This window comes from Neolamprologus brichardi, chromosome 14 (assembly GCF_056152115.1).
Source record: "Neolamprologus brichardi isolate AB-2024 chromosome 14, ASM5615211v1, whole genome shotgun sequence".
Taxonomy (NCBI): Eukaryota; Metazoa; Chordata; class Actinopteri; order Cichliformes; family Cichlidae; genus Neolamprologus; species Neolamprologus brichardi.
The window spans coordinates 17,940,665-17,963,612 of record NC_142117.1 but is presented as its reverse complement, the minus strand read 5'-3'; the positions used below and the strand labels follow the sequence as shown (position 1 = coordinate 17,963,612).

At 39.7% G+C, this 22,948-nt stretch overlaps 1 protein-coding gene across 3 annotated transcripts; it reads left to right on the top strand.

Annotated features, from left to right (window-relative positions):
• The first annotated feature begins 5,277 nt into the window (after positions 1-5,277).
• On the top strand, positions 5,278-16,575 carry LOC102792621 (von Willebrand factor A domain-containing protein 7). 3 transcript variants are annotated; one of them, XM_087850925.1, is made up of 18 exons: positions 5,278-5,544; positions 6,226-6,485; positions 6,669-6,902; positions 7,022-7,118; positions 8,174-8,308; positions 8,444-8,639; positions 8,754-8,923; positions 9,358-9,470; positions 9,595-9,711; positions 10,355-10,403; positions 10,488-10,567; positions 12,051-12,183; positions 12,545-12,697; positions 12,838-12,930; positions 13,014-13,294; positions 14,358-14,494; positions 15,597-15,756; positions 15,844-16,575. In XM_087850925.1, the coding sequence occupies exons 2-18, from the start codon at positions 6,252-6,254 to the stop codon at positions 16,405-16,407; spliced, it is 2,946 nt and encodes a 981-aa protein (XP_087707051.1). In that variant the 5' UTR covers positions 5,278-5,544; positions 6,226-6,251; the 3' UTR covers positions 16,408-16,575. The 3 variants fall into 3 exon arrangements, with proteins under 3 accessions (XP_087707051.1, XP_087707050.1, XP_087707052.1); XM_087850924.1 differs by having other exon boundaries at positions 10,355-10,567; XM_087850926.1 differs by lacking the exon at positions 5,278-5,544 and having other exon boundaries at positions 6,427-6,566; positions 10,355-10,567.
• The last annotated feature ends 6,373 nt before the right edge of the window (positions 16,576-22,948 follow it).

Sequence of the window (22,948 nt, the reverse complement as noted above, 5' to 3'; positions counted from 1 at the left end):
GAAAGGTCTTTGAGAAGGTAATGGCTGTGAGGCGCCTGAGAGAGGAGGAGATGATCCTTTGCAGGGAGATGCGGCATCACTGGACAGTGTTGCGAATGCGATCTGTGGTGTTGGGGAAAATCTCCTCAGACTGTAAGCACATTATTTATTTATTAATTTTTTGATGAATCGATTGAAAATAAGAGCAGATGCTAAAGTCTTACTGGATCTTTTACATATATCTAGGTTGGTGGCTAACACTGCCTTCTCCCTTTAAAAAAATGTTTAATTACAGGATCCTAATTCCTTGTGTTTTTGAGGTGAGTTTTTTTTTTGGTTTTTCAGGTTTTGGAAAAGCGATGAAAAATGGCAAGAGAAAATCCACGGGCAGTTAAAATAACAGAGGCTCTGACACATTTTATCGCTCTGGATGATCAGCCAATGCCGGTCGTGGAAAATCAGGGAGATAATGGTGCCAAAACTTTCTGAAGAGGTAAAGACAAGCAGTGTGTGCGCGATGTCAGTTCTTGGTTTAACGGCACAGTGGACTGATGATCCACGGGCAGATGAGGAGTTTGTTCGTCAATGCCGAATACTTAAGTTATTTTGTTTGTTTGTTTACAATATGGACACTCTGCAATAATTTAAAAGTTTATTTTATTCTCAAGCCTAATTTGTATTTATTTTATTCCAAACAGAAGTGTTTATTTATTATTCTGAAAGCTCGAGACAGTGCCAATAGTTCAGTGATATTTTGTTAAATTACAATGTGGAGACTCTGCAATAATTTAACAGAAGTGCTTATTTTTCACTTGAATTTTTTTGTGGTCATTTTTATTAAGATTTTATTTTTTATCGGCAGAGAATAAAATAAAACCTGTCTTCCAATTCATTGTATTTGTGTGTGTGTGTGTGTGTGTGTGTGTGTGTGTGTGTGTGCGTGGTAGAAGTATCGGTTTTTGTACTTTGTATCGGCAAGTACTCAGATCCAAGTATCGGTATCGTATCGGTTTGAAAAAATTGGTATCGTTGCATCCCTAGTTTTTACTAAAGTTACAACTTGTAAATATTGGCATCAAATAAGTCATCTCACACACTCACTGACTCAAATCATTCAGTACAAGTGCCCTCTAGGGTAGTGTGACATCTGTAGTGCTTTTCTACATTACAGTACAGTACATTAATAAATTAATGAGTGTGACTATAAATCACAATGACTTTTTTCCTCTGATGACACTACTTTCCTGACTTTGTAGTGCATAACATTTGACACTTCAACCTAGTGCTGTGACTTAAGAGTTTTGTACAATGGTGATGCTAACTACCTCAGGAAGGTAATCAGGTAACCTCTTAAGAAGTATATAAGTTATTTAAGAATCTTGGTGTTCATATTGGTAACATTATATAACATTTGTTATACTAGAAAGTCTCGAAGAGAATTATCAGGTCACGTGCAGCACCTTCCGCTGGTTCGATCTGAGTGATCACGTCCCCTACTATACGGCCCTTACGGTCAAACTGTCCAAGAAACAGAATAGGCTGGTAGCCCAGGGCATGTAGCTGGCGCGCTGTAGATAAATATTGCAATTTGTAAAAAAAAAATAAAATAAAATAAAAAAATAAAATTTGCAATTTGTAATTACATAATTAAACACTGGGTCAGTTTATTTTCGTATTATTGCTTGTTATTATTTTAGAGTAAATAAAGGAATAACAGGTAGCACCAAGCTGTTGATTATCTTCATTTCCATAGCAACGGCGGTTGAGGATTATGGGTAGTGTGCAGTTGCGGGATTAGTGCGCCGTCTGCGTAAATTGGTCTGATTGGTTGGAGCCGAGCGCATCCAAAACTAACAGGAGTGGTGAATGAATCTATAAATGTGTTTTATGTGTGAAATGAAAACAATAAACCTAACAAAGGATTATGTACCTTAAATCTGCGCACTTTCAGATCGTGAATCACTTTGGAAAACACTGTGTGATGGCCACAACATGAAGTGATTTTATTGTTGAATTATCAGTGATACTTTCATGTGTTTTTGTTGAGAAATGTTAATGATGTCATTAAAAGAAAGCATTAAATTAGAGAGAAAAACACGTTCATGGAGACGGCCCCCAGTTCTCCAGTTAGATTGTACTTCAAGGCGTCACGTTTCGCCGTGACGGGGTTATTATTGGAGTAAATGGATGGCTCGAGCCTCTGCTCAAAGCGTCTCTTATCACCGCGAGCGGGTTCATATTGGAATGAATTGACAACCCACCGCGTCTCATGAAAACGTGGAAGGGTACCTTTAACGTCAGCATGAGAAGTTAAGGGACGTGACAAATCTCGTCAAACTCCGCTGCCCTCTCTTCAGAGCATCTACCATCGCAGAGTCCAGCGGAGAGCTGCCTCCATCCTCAAAGACCTCACACACCCCCAACACAGACTGTTCACACTTCTGCCCTTGGGACAGAGGTTCAGAAGTGTGAAATCCAGAACATCCAGACTCAACAACTCCTTCTTCCACACTGCCATCAGACTCTTGAACAGCTGACCTATTTTTGAACAGTAATAATAATTTTTTGCACATCAGGTCATCCAGCATATTAAGCATATTAAGCCAGCATATTAAGCTATAGCTCTTTTGCACACATCTCTGTTTCACACGTCAATATTTTCTCTCCTTTTCTGTCTTCATTTATTTATTTGTACTATTTGTATTTTATGTGTTCTATTTCTATATTATATATATACTTGTGATAGGTTTTAGTCTCCCTGAAGCTTTCTTCTGCCATCAAATTCCACTGCATTTCAGTCTGTGTATTACTTCCCAGAATGCCTCATCACTGTTGTATAGTCAGGCAAAAACTTAGAGCACAGGCCATCTCTGGAAATCACATCTATCAGAAATGGAATGCTGGGCTGGCTGAACAAACTTTTTTTTGTTGCATTTATCTGGAGGCGTTTGAGGTCTGCCTACATGTGTGGATCATGGGCATTCTTGGAGTCTCCATAGACCACAATGTTATAAATGTAGTTTTGCACCCCAGGCAAATCTCTCAGGATGTAGGAGTTTAAGCTCTCCAGAAACCTTCTTTTTATGCTCAGAGGTAGGGATCTCAGTTTCTACGATAGAATTTATTTTGTTTTGTTCACTTGTATCTTGTGAATACAACCATTCACAAGTCCAAGGTGATTGGCTTAAGCCATATCAATAGCACAGGTCGTAGTTACTGAAAGAAGTTCTGAAGTGCACTGAAGTGGAGTGTATAGGTAGATGCTGTAGATATTAAATCTATGCTGACATTGCAAGTTTGTTGTAATATATGTAAGTATTATTGAAAAAAAGTAGACAGCTATCGTTCATTTTCTTGAAATCAGCATACCAAGACCTAAGAGTAAAGTTCATATCTCTAACTTTAGGTTAGAGATATGAACTTTTTCTTTAAGTAGTCAGTTCTTAAATTTAGATGAGAGTGTTCATAAATGTGTTACATAGTTTGCACAACGCTATGAACAGAAAACATGCAAAGTCAATAATTAAAGGAATGGAGCTCATTTCATCCAAAGCACTGGGTTTATTTTTCAATTGCTGCCAAAAAAAGATACATACAAGTAAAACAATTAGAATTAAGCTAAAGAAGGATTCAGAACAATTCTGAAAGTCTTTGATTTTTCACAAATTTGACTAAATAATGTCTATCTCCTGAATCCAAACTGGAACCTGGTTCCACAGAAGACTTTGCCTCCTATTCTGCTTTCAAATACTTTGGGAACCACAAGTAAGCCGCGGTCTGAGAGCAAAGTGCTCTAATCGGGTGATATGATACTATAAGGTCATTAAGACAAGATGAGGCCTGATTATTCAAGACCTTGTATGTGAGGAGCAGGATTTTGAATTCTGCATTTAACAGGGAGCCAATGAAGGGAAGTCAGTATAGGAGAAATATGCTCTCTCTTTCTAGTCCCTGTCAGTACTCTTGCTGCAGCATTTTGGATTAACCGAAGGCTTTTCAGGGAGTTTTTAGGACATCCTGACGATAATGAATTACAGTAGTCTAGCTTAGAAGTAATACATAAACTAGAACTAGCATGAACTAGTTCTGAGACAAGATGTTTCTAATTTGGGATATAATGCGCAAATGGAAGAAAGCAGTCCTAGACATTTGTTTAATATGTGCATTGAAGGACATATCCTTGTGAAGAATAACTCCAAGATTCCTCACAGTGTTACTAGAGGCCAAGGTCATTTGAAAAATGTCTTTAAGACATTCCTGCAGTTTAACTAATTGGTGTGTGTAATCTGGCTTAATGGATAGATAAAGTTGGCAATGCAATGAAAATGTATGCTATGCCTTCTGATGATACTGCCTAAGGAAGCATGTATAATGTAAACAGAACTGGTCCTGGTACTGAACCCTGTAGAACTCCAATATTAAACTTTGTCTGTGAAGAGGACTCTCCAGTTACATGAATTATAAAAATAATAAGACACAAACTGTACTGTTCAGTACAGAAAGAAGCTTTTGTAACACTTACTTGGTTTAGGTGACAGACAGAAATGTCAATGTGGTGAACTAGCTTACGTTACTGCAGGTAAACAGGAAACAGTAACCTTACCCTCAACAACCTCAGCACTCTTCTGGTAAATTGCAAAAGTTAGCAGAATTGTTTAACCTCTTTCTTGCTATGAGTGCCTGCATGGAACCATGTACAATGCACTTGTCCTTCATTAGAACTGCAGCTCCATAGCAAAGTCTCCCACTGATCACTTTCTATAACACATTAGAATTTCCTCTTGGGTGTGTTTTGGTTTGTCAGGGCAGGAGAGTGAGACACAGCAACAAAACAACCATTGAATCTTGTTTTTCACTTTCAATTGTAATAATTAATTTTAATAATTAAAATTCAAAAAAAGGGAAAACAAAACAGCATAAGAAAACAACAACAAAAACACACAGCAGAGACATCCTGTATTCTTTATAACCTTAACCACATTTCAGTCCTGCAAGGTCAACACCCTCTTTGGAGTTGTCTAGCAACTGATTCCCCTCTTTGCAACGCCTTTGCAAAGTGCTTTTTTTGGTTTTGTGAGGAACACAGAGTGTGATACATTGCAAAGAGGGGGTTGGGGTAGGCCTTAGTTGAACACCCTGACTGGTAATATATTCAGCCCTATTGTGGTGAATCAATGCACCGTGCTTTAATGGGGAGATAAGGAGGGGCAATGGGGAGCTATGACGAGATATCTTTTGCCCCACAGTGCACCCCTAAAGCTAAGAGGCACACCCAAGACTGTGCAGTATCACCTAAACTCTCATCTGAAGAAAGTGCCTCTAACATTCAAGTCCTGGTTTTTTTTTGTGGGGGGTGGGAGGGTTTCTATATCCATGAGGAGCAAATAAGAGACAAGAGCTCAAGGACGCACAAATGTGAAGACTTTGCTATTTTGTTTCAAAGATGGAAATGTTGTGATTTGCTTAACCACTGACAAGCATGTGTTGTGGCGTTTCTTGATACTCTTGATGCGGTGCTACGTGATCAAACAGATCTACAGAGCTAGACATACAGGATGAACTGAGGTGAGACTGTTTTTTAAGTTCTTTGGGTCTGACTACAGCTCTAAAGAAATATTTGCATTTGTCTGCTAATTTGGAAGCTAATAAAAATAACCATTATGGCATAAAATAACTCATAATTCATGCTCATCTAGTGCTCATTTTTGCACTGGAGTCAGTTAACGTATTAGGCTAAAGTGTTAAAAATAGATTAGTTGTGTTGGTAAATGGCAAATGATTGCTTAAACTGCCCAACACTACCAAAGTTTTTGCTTTGTGAAATGTTAAAGTGAATGACTGTCTTTGAATCAATCCTGGAGAGTTTTAATTGGGACTGTGACATAGTAAAAGGAACAGGTTGTTTTTATAGGCCTTGTGCTTTGTTGCACTCTCTCCTCGTGAAAGCACAGACTGTGAGAACAATCCCAAAGAATGTATCTGAATTAAGATGAAAAAGAACAATAGGAGGCTCTGTACAGGCAAGGCTGAGAAAAATCTGAGAGGAGCTGTCGGGGGTGGTGGTAAGGACCGGGTGATGACAGAATAGTACGCATGGTTGAGTGGCACAGCTTGATCAAATTAGCACAAAACTTTACTGAACAATAGAAGTCAGGTCAGTTCAAATCCTTTCAATTAAAAGACAAAATAATGAGTCTTAGCAAGACTGATATCAAGCAAATGACATTTAGTTTTTATTTCATGCAGGTAGGACGTGACCTGCTCAGAGCACAATGTCACAGCACAGAGGCATCTGGGGGAGGCAGGTGCACCTGTTTACCCTCCCTTACCTTCTTCTCCTGGCTTCACCGTGCGATGGTTTCCTCCCTGACTTTTGGTCTAGAGTGCTGACTCTGTCCTGGGACTCACACACTCACCAGTACATTACAGAGCGGGCCATTCTAAATGTAACCCTGGAGACTCTGAGGGGACTAAAAAAACACCATGGAAACCATGATAAAGAGGAGGTGAGGTCATGTTTGCAGTCAGGAGATTTACTGAGTAAGGCAGCATCAGTGGTTCATAAAGTGTTTGAATTACCACTTTAAGTAAGTATGCAAATTTAACTGAATCGCTCTTTCTCCCTATGGTGATATTTGAATTTGAATTTATTTCAAATAATGATAAAAGTCCTGGTCTAACAATTGCAGATCAGACTGGGACGTGGATTTTGGAGAGCTGTGGGAGAAGTGGTGAAATCCAATGCAGCCATGGACTTCCGGAGCTCCACAAGGTCTGACCCAGTTTACCACTTTGATTCAGAGCATATTGAAAGTGCCACGGTCATGTTACGACGGTTCTGGACCCACATTGTGCTCTCAGTGCGGGCCAAAGAGTACCAAAGTGCGCGTCATAGCCTGGGTCAGCTATTTCATTCACTGCAGGTAATCTGCCACACAGAACTGAATTTTAATAATAGGGGGAGGGTTAGCTTAACCTTAGAGATATTTCATGAAGTGAAATGTTTTGGCTATGTTTTTGTTTTGAACATCTGCTATGTCAGGACTTCTACAGCCACAGTAACTGGGTGGAGATGGGCCAGCGTTCTATTTACCTCCATCTGCTTCAGCCAGAGGAGCCTGCCGTGCCTGTAGCTAAAGGTGATTCATGAATGTGACATTATAGTCCCATTTAATCACAAAAAACAAAATTAGTTGTATCTACACATTATTGTAAAGGTCTTCTTGAAAAGACTAGTTACTGAGGTACCAGCTTTACAGAATTTTTTCATTTTGCATCATTTTATCATACTGCATAGCTTCACGTGTTAAAGTTACAGCTCTTCCACAGTTTTCCTTCTACTGATTTTGCTGCTTCTTCAGATGTCATTCTATTGTGGTCTAATCTGTTTTAATATGCTACTGTATAGTATTTATTTCATCAAGTAGAGATCATTCAGTTATTATTTAACAGTTCGATTAATATGTTATTTTGTAATCAGACTTGTAGCAGAATGGAGTCCCAGCAATGATAGAAATTAGGACAATGAGAGTGAAGATGAAGACGGAGGCCTGGGTGGGGCTATTAGTGACAAGAGGGAGGCAGAGATGAAAAGGAAGTGGGTTTCATGAATGAGAATCTGAAAGGCAAAATGACTGAGTGCTGAGATTTAAACTAGGCAGAACAGAGGCTGACTGACTCAACAAAATAAAGAAAACGATTCGATCAGAACAATTATGTCAGTGTTTAGTTTAGCAGGAAAATGGAAGTGATGTAAAAAATAAAGTAGTAGCTGGAGCACCCAGGAAGGCAGGGTGCATAATGTTTCATTTAAAAGAATATAATAGTTATATAATGTGTTGTTTTTTTTCAAAACTCAATGTGTCACTCAGTGTGTATATGTATATACACACATATACACATACACATATAATTATCCACGTCCTTTAACTATTGACCCACCAAGTCTCGTAAAGCACTCCCCATCTTTACTAATTAACTTGACCAGCCAAACTAATGTTCAACATTCTTTCAAATGTGGCTCTAAATGGTTCAGTGGAAATCAGCTATCATTTCTATTGGTCATGCATTTAACACAGACTCCCAATGTTTTGGAAACCTGGCTGTACTTATGTCAATCTAATATATTCATTATTACATTACAAAAAAAAAGTTTAAATGTAAAAACTAAAGCCTTCATTATTTCTGCTTTCAGAAGACACACCTACCTGTTTGGAGTGCTTCAGCACCACCTGTCGAAACAACCTTCTGCCAAGACTGAAAACCACACAGGGAAACTCTCAGCTGCTCACCACTGGATATTTCAGTACATTTCCTCCAAAACCTCAGGGTAAACCCCGGCCACCTGCAGGCAAAGTGTTACGAAAACACAATAAATAAACACATTTGGTTTTTAGAATATTTTAAAGACTTTTTCAACTACGTTTTCATCTACAAAGCTGTAAAGATGTTTTTTTTTTTCTAGGCAAATGCAGTCATGGAGGTATTCTAGACAGCAGCCGCTTCTTGGCCGCCAAAGGGGGAATCAACAAGGACAGCACCTCACCTCTCTTCTCCCCTCATCATTACCTCCATCTCAAAGCTGCCACCTTGGCTACTGAGGCCACCCTGACTGTGCTGAGAGACCTCAGAGACTCTGTGGGTCACAGAAACTTTCTCAGGTAAGTTTAAACCACTGTTAAAGCTCCCTGAACTGTAGACTTGTTACATGATTCAGGTGATGCCTGTGCTGCATGAAATGACTGTCTTTAATTGCTGCTGAACTCTCTTTGAAGACTCTTTAGTGTGAAGCAAGTTCCTGCACTGGTTTTTGTCATGGACACCACAGGCAGCATGTTTGAGGAGATCCACGCTGCTCGTCTTCGGGCTCAATCCATCATACAGAGCCGAGCCAACAGCCCAGGGCAACTCGGCACCTTTGTGCTCGTCCCCTTCCACGATCCAGGTGATAGCTGGTGGTAAAAAGCGCCTGCAGGTCAAAACAGATAAACCTGTAGAGGCTTTTGCCCCCTGTTAATGTGTGATTGTGTTTCCCATTATATACATACCTTTATATGCTTCTGTAGAGGGTATAGTTCTGATTATATATGTTTCATGCCTACTGTATGTTCTATCAACAGTGAGCTTCTAGATTTGTGCCATCTGTTTCCCTCAGTTCAAAGAATGACTGTATTAACTTCTGTGACTTCAATGAAACCAATGAAATGAGAAATAATATATTAATATAATAACTTATAGACAGAGCCTCTTGATAGCTTAAAGATTCAGTCTTATGGTGCTGTTAATATTTTTTAAATAGACAATAAGGGTCTATAAAGACTGCAAACAAGCTGTTCCTCATCACAGTCTGTAAGCATTTATATTTACTGTACTGTGCAGGAGTAGGACCGGTATATGAGACTGATGATCCAGGCCAGTTCATGCAGCACATGGAGGGGCTGATGGCTCTTGGAGGCGGAGATGAACCAGAGATGTGCCTCTCTGCAATTCAGGTACATTTAGACGCTAAACACTCAGAGAGAATAAGTGATGTTGTGGGTGTGAGTGCATGTTTGCGTGTATACAGTTGTATAGATTGGACATGTCACCACTAACTTGCTCTCTTCTTGTTATTAGCTGGCACTCACTCACAGTCCACCTCTGTCTGAGATCTTCGTGTTCACTGACGCTTCCCCTAAAGACGCCCATTTATTCGGTGTGGTGAAGGCCCTCTCCCTCGAGAAACAGAGCAAGGTATATGCACCTTTGAAGGGAAGTCTTTTTTTTTTTCATCTGTCACATAGAATTGTGTTTAGCAAAAATCAGAGCTTCTTTAAGGTTGACAGAGAAGACAAACACCAATCGAGACCTGCTGTTTAATAACCTGTTCTCAGATTTTCAAAAATTTAAAATAAAAGCCTTCATCTGATGTGATTGCTGATTATGCAGCTTCTGTTTGTATGTATATTTATAAAGAAAGCACTGCGTGAATTACATTTTTAGATGGGTTTTAAAGGAAATAAGAATTTTCTGGAGAAACTGTGCCTGCTGAAAGCTGGTGGAGATTACCTGCCTCATGTGGCCGGCAGGTGGCAGCAGCTACACTAGTTGAAAATGAAAAGTTTAATGGAATTGTGGTTTTTGTCACTGGCCACACAGTGGTGCTATTGTATCATGAGACCTTTTAACCAAAGGACAGTTTTGTTAACAAAGAAAATAATTCATCCAGCAGTTATACTAATAAGGAGCAAAAATAACATGCAGCCAGATTGAAAGACTGAAAGAACCCCCTTGTTTGCCTTCTCTTGCTCACTGTGAAATTACTTTGGACAGGGGGACTGCAGTAAAGCTACATGTATGTCAGTGTACTTACAGCTCATGCTGATTTTCCCTACAGGTGACTTTTCTCCTTACTGAAGATCCCAACTACACCAAAGAGAGCCGAGGCAGGTTAATGAGGAGGAAGAGGAGAAGAGAACCTTTATCCCCTGATCGTTTTAATCTCTACTCTTCACTGTCCTCCCTGTCAGGAGGACTAACAATATTCACCACCAACTCTGACATACACAGGGTCTCCACAATAGTGGAGGACAACACAGCAGCTGACAAGGTGCCAAAATAAGATTATTTACTGGAAATTCACTCCAAACAAATTTAACAAGTTATTTAAGGAACTGAAGTAGTACATTAGCTCACAGTAGGTGTTAACTTCCCTCATTCTAGCAGTCTTAATTTCCCACCTTCATAATTCATCGACCATTTAATATTAGAAAATTTCAATTAAATATGAAATTTTTCATTGACCTAATCCTCTAATTTTCACAGACAAACATGGCAACTGCTGCTTATAAAGCATAGAAAAAACAATATAATTTCATTTTCTACATGACAGTTAGCACATGTAAATCTTTTTTAATCAAGTAGTCCATCTTAGCTGCAACTTTTTGCTGAGCAGAAATGTGTCAGATTTTATAAAAAGTTATATCACAAAGTGTATTTCTAATTTTTTTTATTAGTTTCTTTTCCAGCAAGCCGACTAATTTCTCTTTTATATCTTTAATTTCATAATGATATCACTTATAATTACTCTTCATCAGTGTTGGGGAGTAAGGAATACATGTACCGCCGTTACGTATTTCAAGTACAAAATATGAGTAACTGTATTCCGTTACAATTACCGTTAAAAAACGTGGTATTTAGAATACAGTTACTTTGTTGAAATAAATGGATTATGGCGGTACTTTCCTGTTTCATATTGTCGCGGGTCAGGACTGTTTGGGTTTTGTTTGACAGCTACGTTCTGTTTGTTCCAGGCGGCAGCATTACGGTTGCCATGGTTACAGGGTGACGCTCTCTCTCTGCCTGTTTCCTGGGTGAGAGAGCGCCTTTTTGTTGTTGTTGTGCTAAGCTAATAGGCAGAATGCTACAGGTATAGCTCTAAAGAATGTAGCATCATAGGCAGTGTAGTCCGTGCTGCAGGAAGAATGGACTGCCATACACGTTATGTGTCTGTGAGCGAGGGAGGGAGAAAAAGGAAAAGTACGAGCTGTCATCGAGCAAAAACGGGAGCTGGAAACATGTAAATATAATAATAACCACTGCAGCCAAGAAGAGTGCCTGACGAGCCCAGTTGTAAGTAAGCTATTAAGACTCGGCTGTACACTGTGTTCGTGTTTTCCTCCAAAAACAATAAGTTCCTTTGGAGCAGCCGTTCAACGCCTCTCTTTGTCTCTCGCAAGCAAAGTTGACCCAGACAACAAAGTAAAGCTTTTTTTCGGCTTTGAGCCCGACACAGAACCCAAGGTATTAGCCCCTTTACTATGGTTCGGAGCCACGGACCTTCAGTAACAGTAATAAATCACAGCAATAGTACATTCATGTAGTTTTAAACAGCATGATAATATATTAAGTAATCCAAAGTATTCAGAATACGTTACTCTCATTGAGTAACGTAACGGAATACGTTACAGAATACATTTTGGGGCATGTATTCTGTATTCTGTAATGGAATACATTTTAAAAGTAACCTTCCCAACACTGCTCTTCATTACCTTCATTACCTATCACAACTTATTTTTCTTCTCCTACCTCAGGTGACCCTCCTCCATGTGGAAAGTCACAAAGACCTGATGTCCGTTCATACATTTAGAGTTGACAGCTCGGTAAAAAATGTCACCCTACATGTCTCTGGCACTATGACGGAGTGTATCCTTACCAGTCCATCAGGTAATTCTCACATCATATTAACATCAGCTATGAAGTCAGGGTTAGCTTTTTTTTCCATCACGACACTGCAATTTGAACTGTACTTTGGAATTGCTTGAAATATCATGTACAGGGTGCAATTTCCCTGTAATTAAATTGAATTTCAGCATATTTTCTTTTAAATAGCAATATAATTATATTTACATGTAAATATTGAAAGGTATTTACACTACACTGAAATTCAGTTTAGTTACAGGGGAATTACGCCCTAGACTTATCACACATACTTTAAAGTGTTATCTTGCAAAGATCATTCTTTAACTTTTTTTTCTTTGTAATTTGAGGGTAAAATAAGCTCAGCTGTTTATGCTTCTCTTCTCAGACCAGAGTCAGTCACTGTTGAATGAAGAAGGTCCCCTAGCAGTGCTACAGCAATTTCAGGGACTGTACCGTGTCAACCTGTTTCCTCCTTTACAACCTGGCCAGTGGAAACTGCAAGCCAAGAGCGATGGGCATCTTACGTTCAATGTTATAGGTAAAAGAAATAATATCGAGTACATCAAGCAGATCACCTGGCAGATATTCATTTTCAATTCAAATGCAGCTTTACTGTGGTATGAGATTTTTTTTTAAACATTTTTTTAAATTGATTTGTCTTTTGATCTACACCACCAGGTGACAGCGGTGTAAACTTCCTGTATTATTTTGCAATTATAACCAATGAGACTCACCCGGGTCTGGCCAGAGTTGATGGTAATCCTACAGCAGGTGAGGGATTTTGATAAATTTACACAATAATGAGGATTTGTAAGTAAACAATATGTTTAAGAATATATCTTTCTAATTTTCAGGTGTTCCTGCCTTTCTAGTGGTGGCTGTTACAGGCCTGGGTTCAGATGAAGAGGCATCTTTTAGTCACGCAACACTGCTGGGGGCTGAAGGAGAAAGTCTTCAGCAGGTGAAGCTCAACTCCTCCTCTTCCTCTATCTATTCCTTGGAGGAGCTGGTGGGCTTGGTGGACCCTTTTCCCAGAGTTCCCTTCTGCATTAGACTTTCAGGCGAGGACAGCAGAGGAAACAAACTGGAGAGGGTTTCCACAGAGATGGTGGAGCCCACTCACATTCAGATACAGGTAATCATTAGCAATAATGCTGAAGAGGACAGAGGCTGCTTTCTACTCCAAGTTTACTATAGTTCATCTCCGTTACTCTGTTATGTACATCTATTTTTCAATTTTTCTTATATATATATATATACATACACATATGGTCTCATAGTTGAGACTGTATGTCAGAGCACAAACCAAGCCATGAAGTCCAAGACCTCTGAGGCACAGATCTGGGAAAAGGTTACAGAAAAACCTCTACAGCATTGAAGTTTCCAGTGAGCACAGTGTGCTCCATCATCCGTAAATGGTAGCAGTTTTGAACAACCAGGCCTCTTCCTAGAGCTGTCTGCCTGCCCAACCAGAGTGATTAGGGTACAAGGGCCTTAGTCAGGGGAGTGATCAAAACCCAACAGTTACTCTGACAGAGCTTCAGCATTGCTCTGTGGAGAGATGAGGACGTTCTAGAAGGACAACCATTTCTGAAGCAATCCACCAATCAAGCCTGTATGGTAACATGACCAGACAGGAGCCATTCCTCTAACTTTTCTCATCACTGCATATTACCTGACCGATACCATCCCTACAGTGAAGCATGCTGGTGGTAGCTTCTTGCTGTTGGCCATATGAAGACCATATAAAGACTCTCTAAGACCACTCCTTTGTTAAATCCTGGAGTGTCCCAGCCAGAGACCAGATTAGAACCGGATTGAACATGTCTAGAGAGATTTAAAAATGGCTGTGCATTGATGCTTCCCATGCATCCTAATGGAGGTTGAAAGGTTCTGCAAAGAAGAATGAGAAAAATGAAAACAACCCCAAAATGTCAGTATGGGATATTTTGTGTCGAATTCTGAGATGAAAAAACATGGCAAACTGTAGAACAAGTATAACACTGTGAATACTTTCTGGATTTACAGTTTTCTCTGTAAAACTCTATTGTCTTGCTTCTTTAAATTCTGCAGGGCCAGATGGCACAATTATAAGTTATTGATTACCTACAGTATCTATGTAGAGGTGTCAGGTGATGACCTTTCTTTGACCAGTGGTCCATGCACTTTTGACACAGTCTGTTTCACACATTATTCAGGTGCTTTCTCTTCCTGACCTCGTGCCTGGTCAGAGTGCTGTGGTGAACTTTGAGATCCAAAACCACGGTGCAGCACGGAACTTCAGTTTGACAGCCGATGATGACTGTGGATATCTTCATATGACAGGGCCCCACAGGTAGATCAAAATGAAAATACATCTTGCACAGGTGCAAAGCAAACTTCAAAGAACTTGCCATCCCGCTTCTTTTGTCACCTTCGCTGGCATTCTCTCACCTTTGAAAACTATTTAAACTTAGTAACACAAAATTATTTTTAAATTATACAGTTATGTACAAAAGTCTTGAGTCACCCCTCAATTCAGCTCTTCATGTCAGATTGGCTTTCTAATTTTCTTTTTTTCTAGTGGATATATTAAGGGTGTGCACCTATTGCAGTGTGCACTTGTGCTTTAGATGGGGAAAAGAACCAATGTTAAATTTTAACTTTATGCACTTTGTTATTAAAACACATCATTTGTTCCCATTTCTTTTTGATGAAAATTTCAAATATAACACTGTGAAACAGTAACAAAAATGTACCAACAAGATTATTCAAAAGAACTATTAGCTGAGTAGTGTGTCATTAAAAAGTGTGAGGAAATTAGACCAGTTGAGGACAAAAGAAGAAGTGGCATGCCCACTTAACTATCCATAGCAGATAAAGATGTGTAGCTTAGATATGCCAAATTATGAACTGAAAATCTGGGGTAACAGGTCTTATGGAATGACAACAGTCAGTATCTACAGTCATGGTTTGGCCTGCATTTCACCCATTGGTGTTGGGAATCTTGTTAAAATTGATGCAATTAAGAACACAGAAACGTATGATTCCATTTTGGGCCTGATTGGCAGTGGCTTAATTTTTCATGACAATGATCCCAAACACACTGCCAGTGCATTAAAAGCATACCTGGATAAAAAAAAAAAACACAAAGTAGAACACTATTATTCATGGATTGGCCTCCCCAGAGCCTGGACCTCAACATTATTGAAGCAGTGTGGGATCATCTTGACAGAGGGTGGAACAAAAGGCAGCCGGCATTCAAAGAGGACCTTTGAATGTCTTTTAAGAAGCCTGGAGACCTATTCCTGAAGACTACTAAAAGAAAGGAGATAAAACCTTGCATCTATTTTGCATTTTAAAAAAAATATAAATTAAAAGATGGCTGGTTCAAAACTCTGGCACAGTATTGTAAGTATAAGTTAAATGATTTCACAATTCATGTTTTTGCCCTTCAGCTTTCTTGTAGCAGAACAAAGGTCTTTTCGTGACCAGGTGTACCTGCAGACTCCAGCCACAGCGCAGGCAGGGGTGACAGTCACCCTTACGCTGACTGTAAATGATCTTCATTCTGCTGACTCAAATTATGCAGTAGCCTACTTGACTGTGGTCCCTCAGGTGAGCAATAAGAGAAACTGCAGGATATTCTGCCGAAAACTTGCTTTTTGGTTTATTGTGTATATGATGATTTTTTCTTGCCTACAGGATTCAGACACGTCCCCACCATCCTGCTCTGCAGCACGAGTCCAATCTAACTGTTCTGCAATTTGCAACGCGACTAGCTGGAGTGTGTCTCTGTCTGTATCAGATATCGGACACTCTGGCCTTGATGCTCTGCAGCTACAGGAAGGTGAAGGTATTCTGATTTTGTTTCACAGTACCCCAACCTCAGAGGACAGCCTTGGAGAGCCTGGCCTTGAGCTGCAACAGACACAGAGGGATAAATCAACAAATGGAGACTACCACCACCACCAAGAGCAACACAACCACAAGGCCAGATTAGAGACAGGAGGCCCCCCTTTGAATATTTCAGCATGGTCACTGGATGTATCTCAGCCACTGTTTGTGAGCTACACATCCAGCTGTTGCTCTACACAGGCAAAGATGCTGGTTTGGGACAAAGCTGGAAACATGAAACGCTGCCATCTAACAAATGGTCAGAAGAGGCAGCTACAAAACAAGAGTACAGAAACCAGTGGGACTGGACAGAAAATGCCCACAGGCTTTTTTTTCTTGCTGTTAGGCCTGCTGTGCTTTCCTCTGCTTTAGCCCTGTGTGATTACAAATGTTTTGCTGGTCAAAATTATCTGTTGATGACTTGATACAGAGCTTGTTCTACTGTATTTTCAAAGGCAAAATCTGAAGCACCAATAATTTCTTTTCATATTGATATTCAAGAAATGCAAATTTGCAAAGAATAAAAAATATTTTATTGCACTTCCTTTTATTTTTGCTACAACTAGATTTGTATGCCTGTCATGTTTAAGGCTGTGTGAGAAGTCGATTCATTTGTAGTTTGTACTTGGGGAGCAGCACCAATAACACTAAGGCAAGCTTTAATACTGATAGATCAAAATATAAACAAAGTCCAGAATCTAAGAAAATAATTACAAAAACAGAAGACATAAAAATCAGAGATTAGTTAGGATACAGGACTCCACAAACACACAGAATGCACAGACAATATAAATACAAGGTAATGAGGGGAGCGGGAACTGGTGGGAAACCAAACTGGAGACAACTAAACAAATGAGATGGAAGGAACAACACTTGCCAAAAGAAAACGGGAAGAGAGACACAACTGAATGTGCACACAAGATCAACTTGACACACAAAAAAAGACCAAAAGAGAGACAAGGCTGAAGGAACATGAAGTTATCTATAACTAAACTATAAAGGCACAAATTACAAAACCACAAACAACCAAAACCAAGCATCACTTCTCTGCATTTAATTATTAGTTATTATTCATCTCTGTTCTGCACGATCTGATATCGTCGTGTTGGTGTTGTTCCCAGATCATCATACTAAATGTTGTTCCAGGATCAACATTGCAAGTGACCAATCAGAATGTTGTGACGTCATACTTTTGCGACTTCGGGAAAAACCACTGTAAAACAAAAAACTGTACTTAAGCTGCGAGAAACCGCCTCTGTCCGCCGATCAACAGACCCTGACCCTAACCCTTTAATAAACGGTAAGCAGAATTAATATTGTCCTTGCAACATTGGAATTTCATAAATGCAGGAACGGCTTGGCACGCAAAAGAATAACGTCACAACAATGTGATTGGTCACTTGCAATGTTAAACCTGGAACAACATTTTCATGATGATCTGGGAACAACACCAACACGACGATATCAGATCAGCCCTCTATTCCACACTATGTCTTTGTCCTGTCCTTCTACCCTCACCCCCTACCGGTCGTGCCAGATTGTTGCCCCTCTCTGAGCCTGGTTCTGCTGGAGTTTTTTTCCTCTTAAATGGGAGTTTTTCCTTCCCACTGTCACTGAAGCACTTGCTCATTGTAGTGAAGATATCAGGGATAGGCATGATTGTGGCACTGATTCAGTCTTTAGCACTACGTTTACCCCGGTGTGTTGGCCAGGACACCACTTGAGGCCAAATTGTCCCAGAGTATGGAAGAAGGAGCTTGAGGTTTGGTTTGAGGCACTTTATTTTCACAATTCAATTCCTGTGGCTGTAAACACAGGTGGCTGAGTGTGTGTGGTTTCCTACAAGGGAAATACACAATACAAATAAATGATAAATAAAGAGAATAGATAAGTGACATAATCAGATATAGACATAATACAACATTGTTAACATAACTATATATAAAGATCAGAGTAATGTAGTACACTTCTACTTAAACTGAACGGCATTACTGCGAGGTTAAGCAACCATCAGTACATAGGAACTACTTCCGGTAGTTGAACCAAAATAAAGGCTTCTATATTATAATCCGCCGTAATTCTCTCATTATGAAGAGCAAGCGGGAATACTTCCGGTCTACTACGATCTGATTTTAACAATCCTCATAACAAATTGTCCGCTACAAACTCAAACTATTATAAAGTAAACAATCACGGGCACCACATACATACAGAGAACCTCTAATAGCACAGGAATGAAGTTATTGACATACAGTGGGGCAAAAAAGTATTTAGTCAGCCACCGATTGTGCAAGTTCCCCCACTTAAAATGATGACAGAGGTCAGTAATTTGCACCAGAGGTATACTTCAACTGTGAGAGACAGAATGTGAAAAAAAAAAATCCATGAATTCACATGGTAGGATTTGTAAAGAATTTATTCGTAAATCAGGGTGGAAAATAAGTATTTGGTCAATAACAAAAATACAACTCAATACTTTGTAACATAACCTTTGTTGGCAATAACAGAGGTCAAACGTTTACTATAGGTCTTTACCAGGTTTGCACACACAGTAGCTGGTATTTTGGCCCATTCCTCCATGCAGATCTTCTCAAGAGCAGTGATGTTTTGGGGCTGTCGCCGAGCAACACGGACTTTCAACTCCCGCCACAGATTTTCTATGGGGTTGAGGTCTGGAGACTGGCTAGGCCACTCCAGGACTTTCAAATGCTTCTTACGGAGCCACTCCTTTGTTGCCCGGGCGGTGTGTTTTGGATCATTGTCATGTTGGAAGACCCAGCCTCGTTTCATCTTCAAAGTTCTCACTGATGGAAGGAGGTTTTGGCTCAAAATCTCACGATACTTGGCCCCATTCATTCTGTCCTTAACACGGATCAGTCGTCCTGTCCCCTTGGCAGAAAAACAGCCCCATAGCATGATGTTTCCACCCCCATGCTTCACAGTAGGTATGGTGTTCTTGGGATGCAACTCAGTATTCTTCTTCCTCCAAACACGACGAGTTGAGTTTATACCAAAAAGTTCTACTTTGGTTTCATCTGACCACATGACATTCTCCCAATCCTCTGCTGTATCATCCATGTGCTCTCTGGCAAACTTCAGACGGGCCTGGACATGCACTGGCTTCAGCAGCGGAACACGTCTGGCACTGCGGGATTTGATTCCCTGCCGTTGTAGTGTGTTACTGATGGTGACCTTTGTTACTTTGGTCCCAGCTCTCTGCAGGTCATTCACCAGGTCCCCCCGTGTGGTTCTGGGATCTTTGCTCACCGTTCTCATGATCATTTTGACCCCACGGGATGAGATCTTGCGTGGAGCCCCAGATCGAGGGAGATTATCAGTGGTCTTGTATGTCTTCCATTTTCTGATGATTGCTCCCACAGTTGATTTTTTCACACCAAGCTGCTTGCCTATTGTAGATTCACTCTTCCCAGTCTGGTGCAGGTCTACAATTCTTTTCCTGGTGTCCTTCGAAAGCTCTTTGGTCTTGGCCATGGCGGAGTTTGGAGTCTGACTGGTTGAGGCTGTGGACAGGTGTCTTTTATACAGATGATGAGGTCAAACAGGTGCCATTCATACAGGTAACGAGTGGGGGACAGAAAAGCTTCTTACAGAAGACGTTACATGTCTGTGAGAGCCAGGGATTTTCCTTGTTTGAGGTGACCAAATACTTATTTTCCACCCTGATTTATGAATAAATTCTTTACAAATCCTACCATGTGAATTCATGGATTTTTTTTTCACATTCTGTCTCTCACAGTTGAAGTGTACCTCTGGTGCAAATTACTGACCTCTGTCATCATTTTAAGTGGGGGAACTTGCACAATCGGTGGCTGACTAAATACTTTTTTGCCCCACTGTATAGTGATGGGAATAACGGCATTACAAGTAACGACATTACTTTTTTCAGTAACCAGTAATCTAACTAATTACTATTCCTATTGTTTCAACGCTGTTACAGTTACTAACAAGAAAATGCGGTCCGTTACTATTTTTCAACAAACAGACCGCATCTTATATCAGTTGCACAAAAGTAGCTGACTGCATAAGTAATCTGGACGCTACAGCTTTAAGCAGCCGCGCGCGCTCCCGCGGACGGTAATCACGATCACTGTCTAGCACAACACCTGGAGCTAAGGGGGCAAAACAGTCGCATGAAGGCTGCTGTTTGACTGAGGAAGAATAAAGTAGTCATGGTAAGCCAATCACATGACCACTTAAAGACAAAGCAACAAGGTGATATATACCAGTTTTTAAATTGTGTTGATAGGCCACTTAAAACCTTTTAGTCACGTTTACTGTCTGAGGACAGCGCTAGCAAGCACTCTCTGCTTATGAGCAAAAAACCCAAAATAAAACAGGGAAAGTTTTAGGAGTGACGGAGACAGAGAGAGAGAGAGAGAGAGAGAAAGAAAGACAGCCAGCAGAAAAAGAGAGAGAGAGAGATTTGTGACATTCAGCGTGTTTGGAGTGTGTAGTTAATGTGTTGTCTTGTGTAGTTAGTGTGTAGTGTTGGGGATAGTTTTGTGTTGTGTGTCAGAACAATGAGGCGACTGCTGTCTCCAGGTAGAAAAAGGAGTGATACACCTGCTGCTGTCAGACCTGCAGGTCTTTTTTTTTTGGAGTGGCACAAATAATTTATGTGGCATCTGAATGCAGAACAGCTGATTGTTCTGTAAATAGTTTGAAATGGTTTTTTAAAAAATCAAGGTAAAAGGTAAATGGATGCAAATAACTTGTGCATATGATTTTAAAATTGACAATTTATATTTGCATTTAAAGTTATGAAATATGATTCATTAAACATGTTTGTGGTTGTTACAGTAAAAAATATAACCTTTTCTACTCTGAATTAATGTTTTTTGTCTGATTTAAGATCAATTGTGTTAATACAGTATGTCAAAATAAAAACATGACTGTAAATTCAGACATGTGAGGTTGTGCTGAAAAGAATGATACCAAACAAGGCAAAGTAAATAGTTTTTAAAGGTAAAATGTGGAGGGAAAATCAAAAGTAGTTAAAAATGGCCAATTATACCCTGGACCCCAGAGGGTTAAACATTTTTTTTAAAGTAACGCAATAGTTACTTTTCAAGTAATTAATTACTTTTAGAATATTGTAACTCAGTTACTAACTCAGTTACTTTTTTGAAGAAGTAACTAGTAACTATAATTAATTACTTTTTCAAAGTAACTTGCCCAACACTGTTGACATATGAGAGACTGTACAACTAAAGCTAAATCAAGATAAGCTAACTAAGATCAAATAGCACAGACCTTCCCAAAGTGTGGGGCCCGCCCCCTAGGGGGGGCGCAGAGCCATGGCAGGGGGAGCGGTAAGAAAAGGAAAAAAAAAACAAGATGCTTGGACACTGCTAGCACGGGGCGCCCACAGAAACGCAAAGCAGGAGATGAAGCATCGCTGAATATGTTTCCAAACCAACTTCATTCTAAGCCAAAGACTAGAAAATATGGTGAAGCATATCTTCCCTTTGGTTTCACCTGCACAAGTGCCAAGGTAGGTCTCCCGTGCAGAATTGGTTTTCCCTTCGTTGGGAGCACGGGCTGGGCTCTTCAAATCACGGACAAACAGTATCCCACATTCTTGATTTTTAGTTCACAAACACTTGTTGTAATGACTAACTACTCCTGACATTTTGGAGATGTTAAATCAAATCAAATCACTTTTATTGTAACATCACATGTGCAGGTACACTGGTACAGTACATGTGAGTGAAATACAATAACGTAAAACAAGCAAAATATAAGAATGGCTAAATCTGAAACTAATAAATATATGTACAATATATAATAGTATATGCATTACTGAACTAAATATGTTTTTCTACGTGTGTGAGTGTGTATATATATATATATATATATATATATATATATACATATTTTACAAATTAAATAGAGTAAACTTAGCTCTGTATACAGTAAAGTTACAGCGGGATACAAATAATATCAGGCTGATCCTGCCACGATTTGTCCCCCGTTCAAATCACGGACAAACAGTATCCCACAGTTGTTTATGTTTTTAAACCCATTTTGCACAGAGAGGCTGTCCCAGCTGTCATAGGGCGAGTGCACAGAGAGGCATTTTTTGAAAAATGTATTGATAACAATGTTGAATATTATTACACAGAAGAAGAAAAAAACAACTACACGTAAAATAATCACACGGTGACGCCTCTGCCTTTGTAAATGGAGGGACAGTAACTGCGTGTAAAACCTGAAGACAGTCAGATTAACAGTAACAGTATTTCGTTTCGATCTGCCATTCTGCAATTTATCTCATGTAAACAATAACGTGGCGCACAGCCTGAGGTGAAAAGAGGCACATACCTTTGATGTTGCCAGACGAACTCTGTATTCCTCGTCCGCAAAAAAGGAGTTTTAAAAAATCTCCGTTTTCAGTGATTCGAAACGCCGTTTACGTGTGGACGAAACAGCTGCGTTTTCAAAAATACCCGTGTAGGTGTGGACGTAGCGTAAAAGAGTTAGTAGTTTACTTTATTACTACCCGTCATTTATTGCAGGTTACTTGTATTTGCTTAATTGGAGGGCTCTGTAAATACGTTGTCACGATCCTGGGTCTTATGACCCAGCATTTTGAGTTTTAGTTCATTTTGATGTTTATAGTTTATGTTTAAGCTCATTAGATTTCTATGTTCATTTGCTTATTATATTCCCCTTGTGTTTTCAACCCTTGTGTTAAGTCTCCTTTATCCTTCATGTGTTTCATGTCTGTTTCTTATGTTGTCAAGTTCATGTAGTCATGTCAGTGTTTCATTGTTTCCTATTTTATTTTGAAAGAGGTCCTGTGTTTCGGTGCTCTGTTTTGCTCTTTCCCTGTGGGCGTCGTTATGTTCATGTTGTGTCTACTTTGCCTTTCTGTCCCATGTTTCAGCTC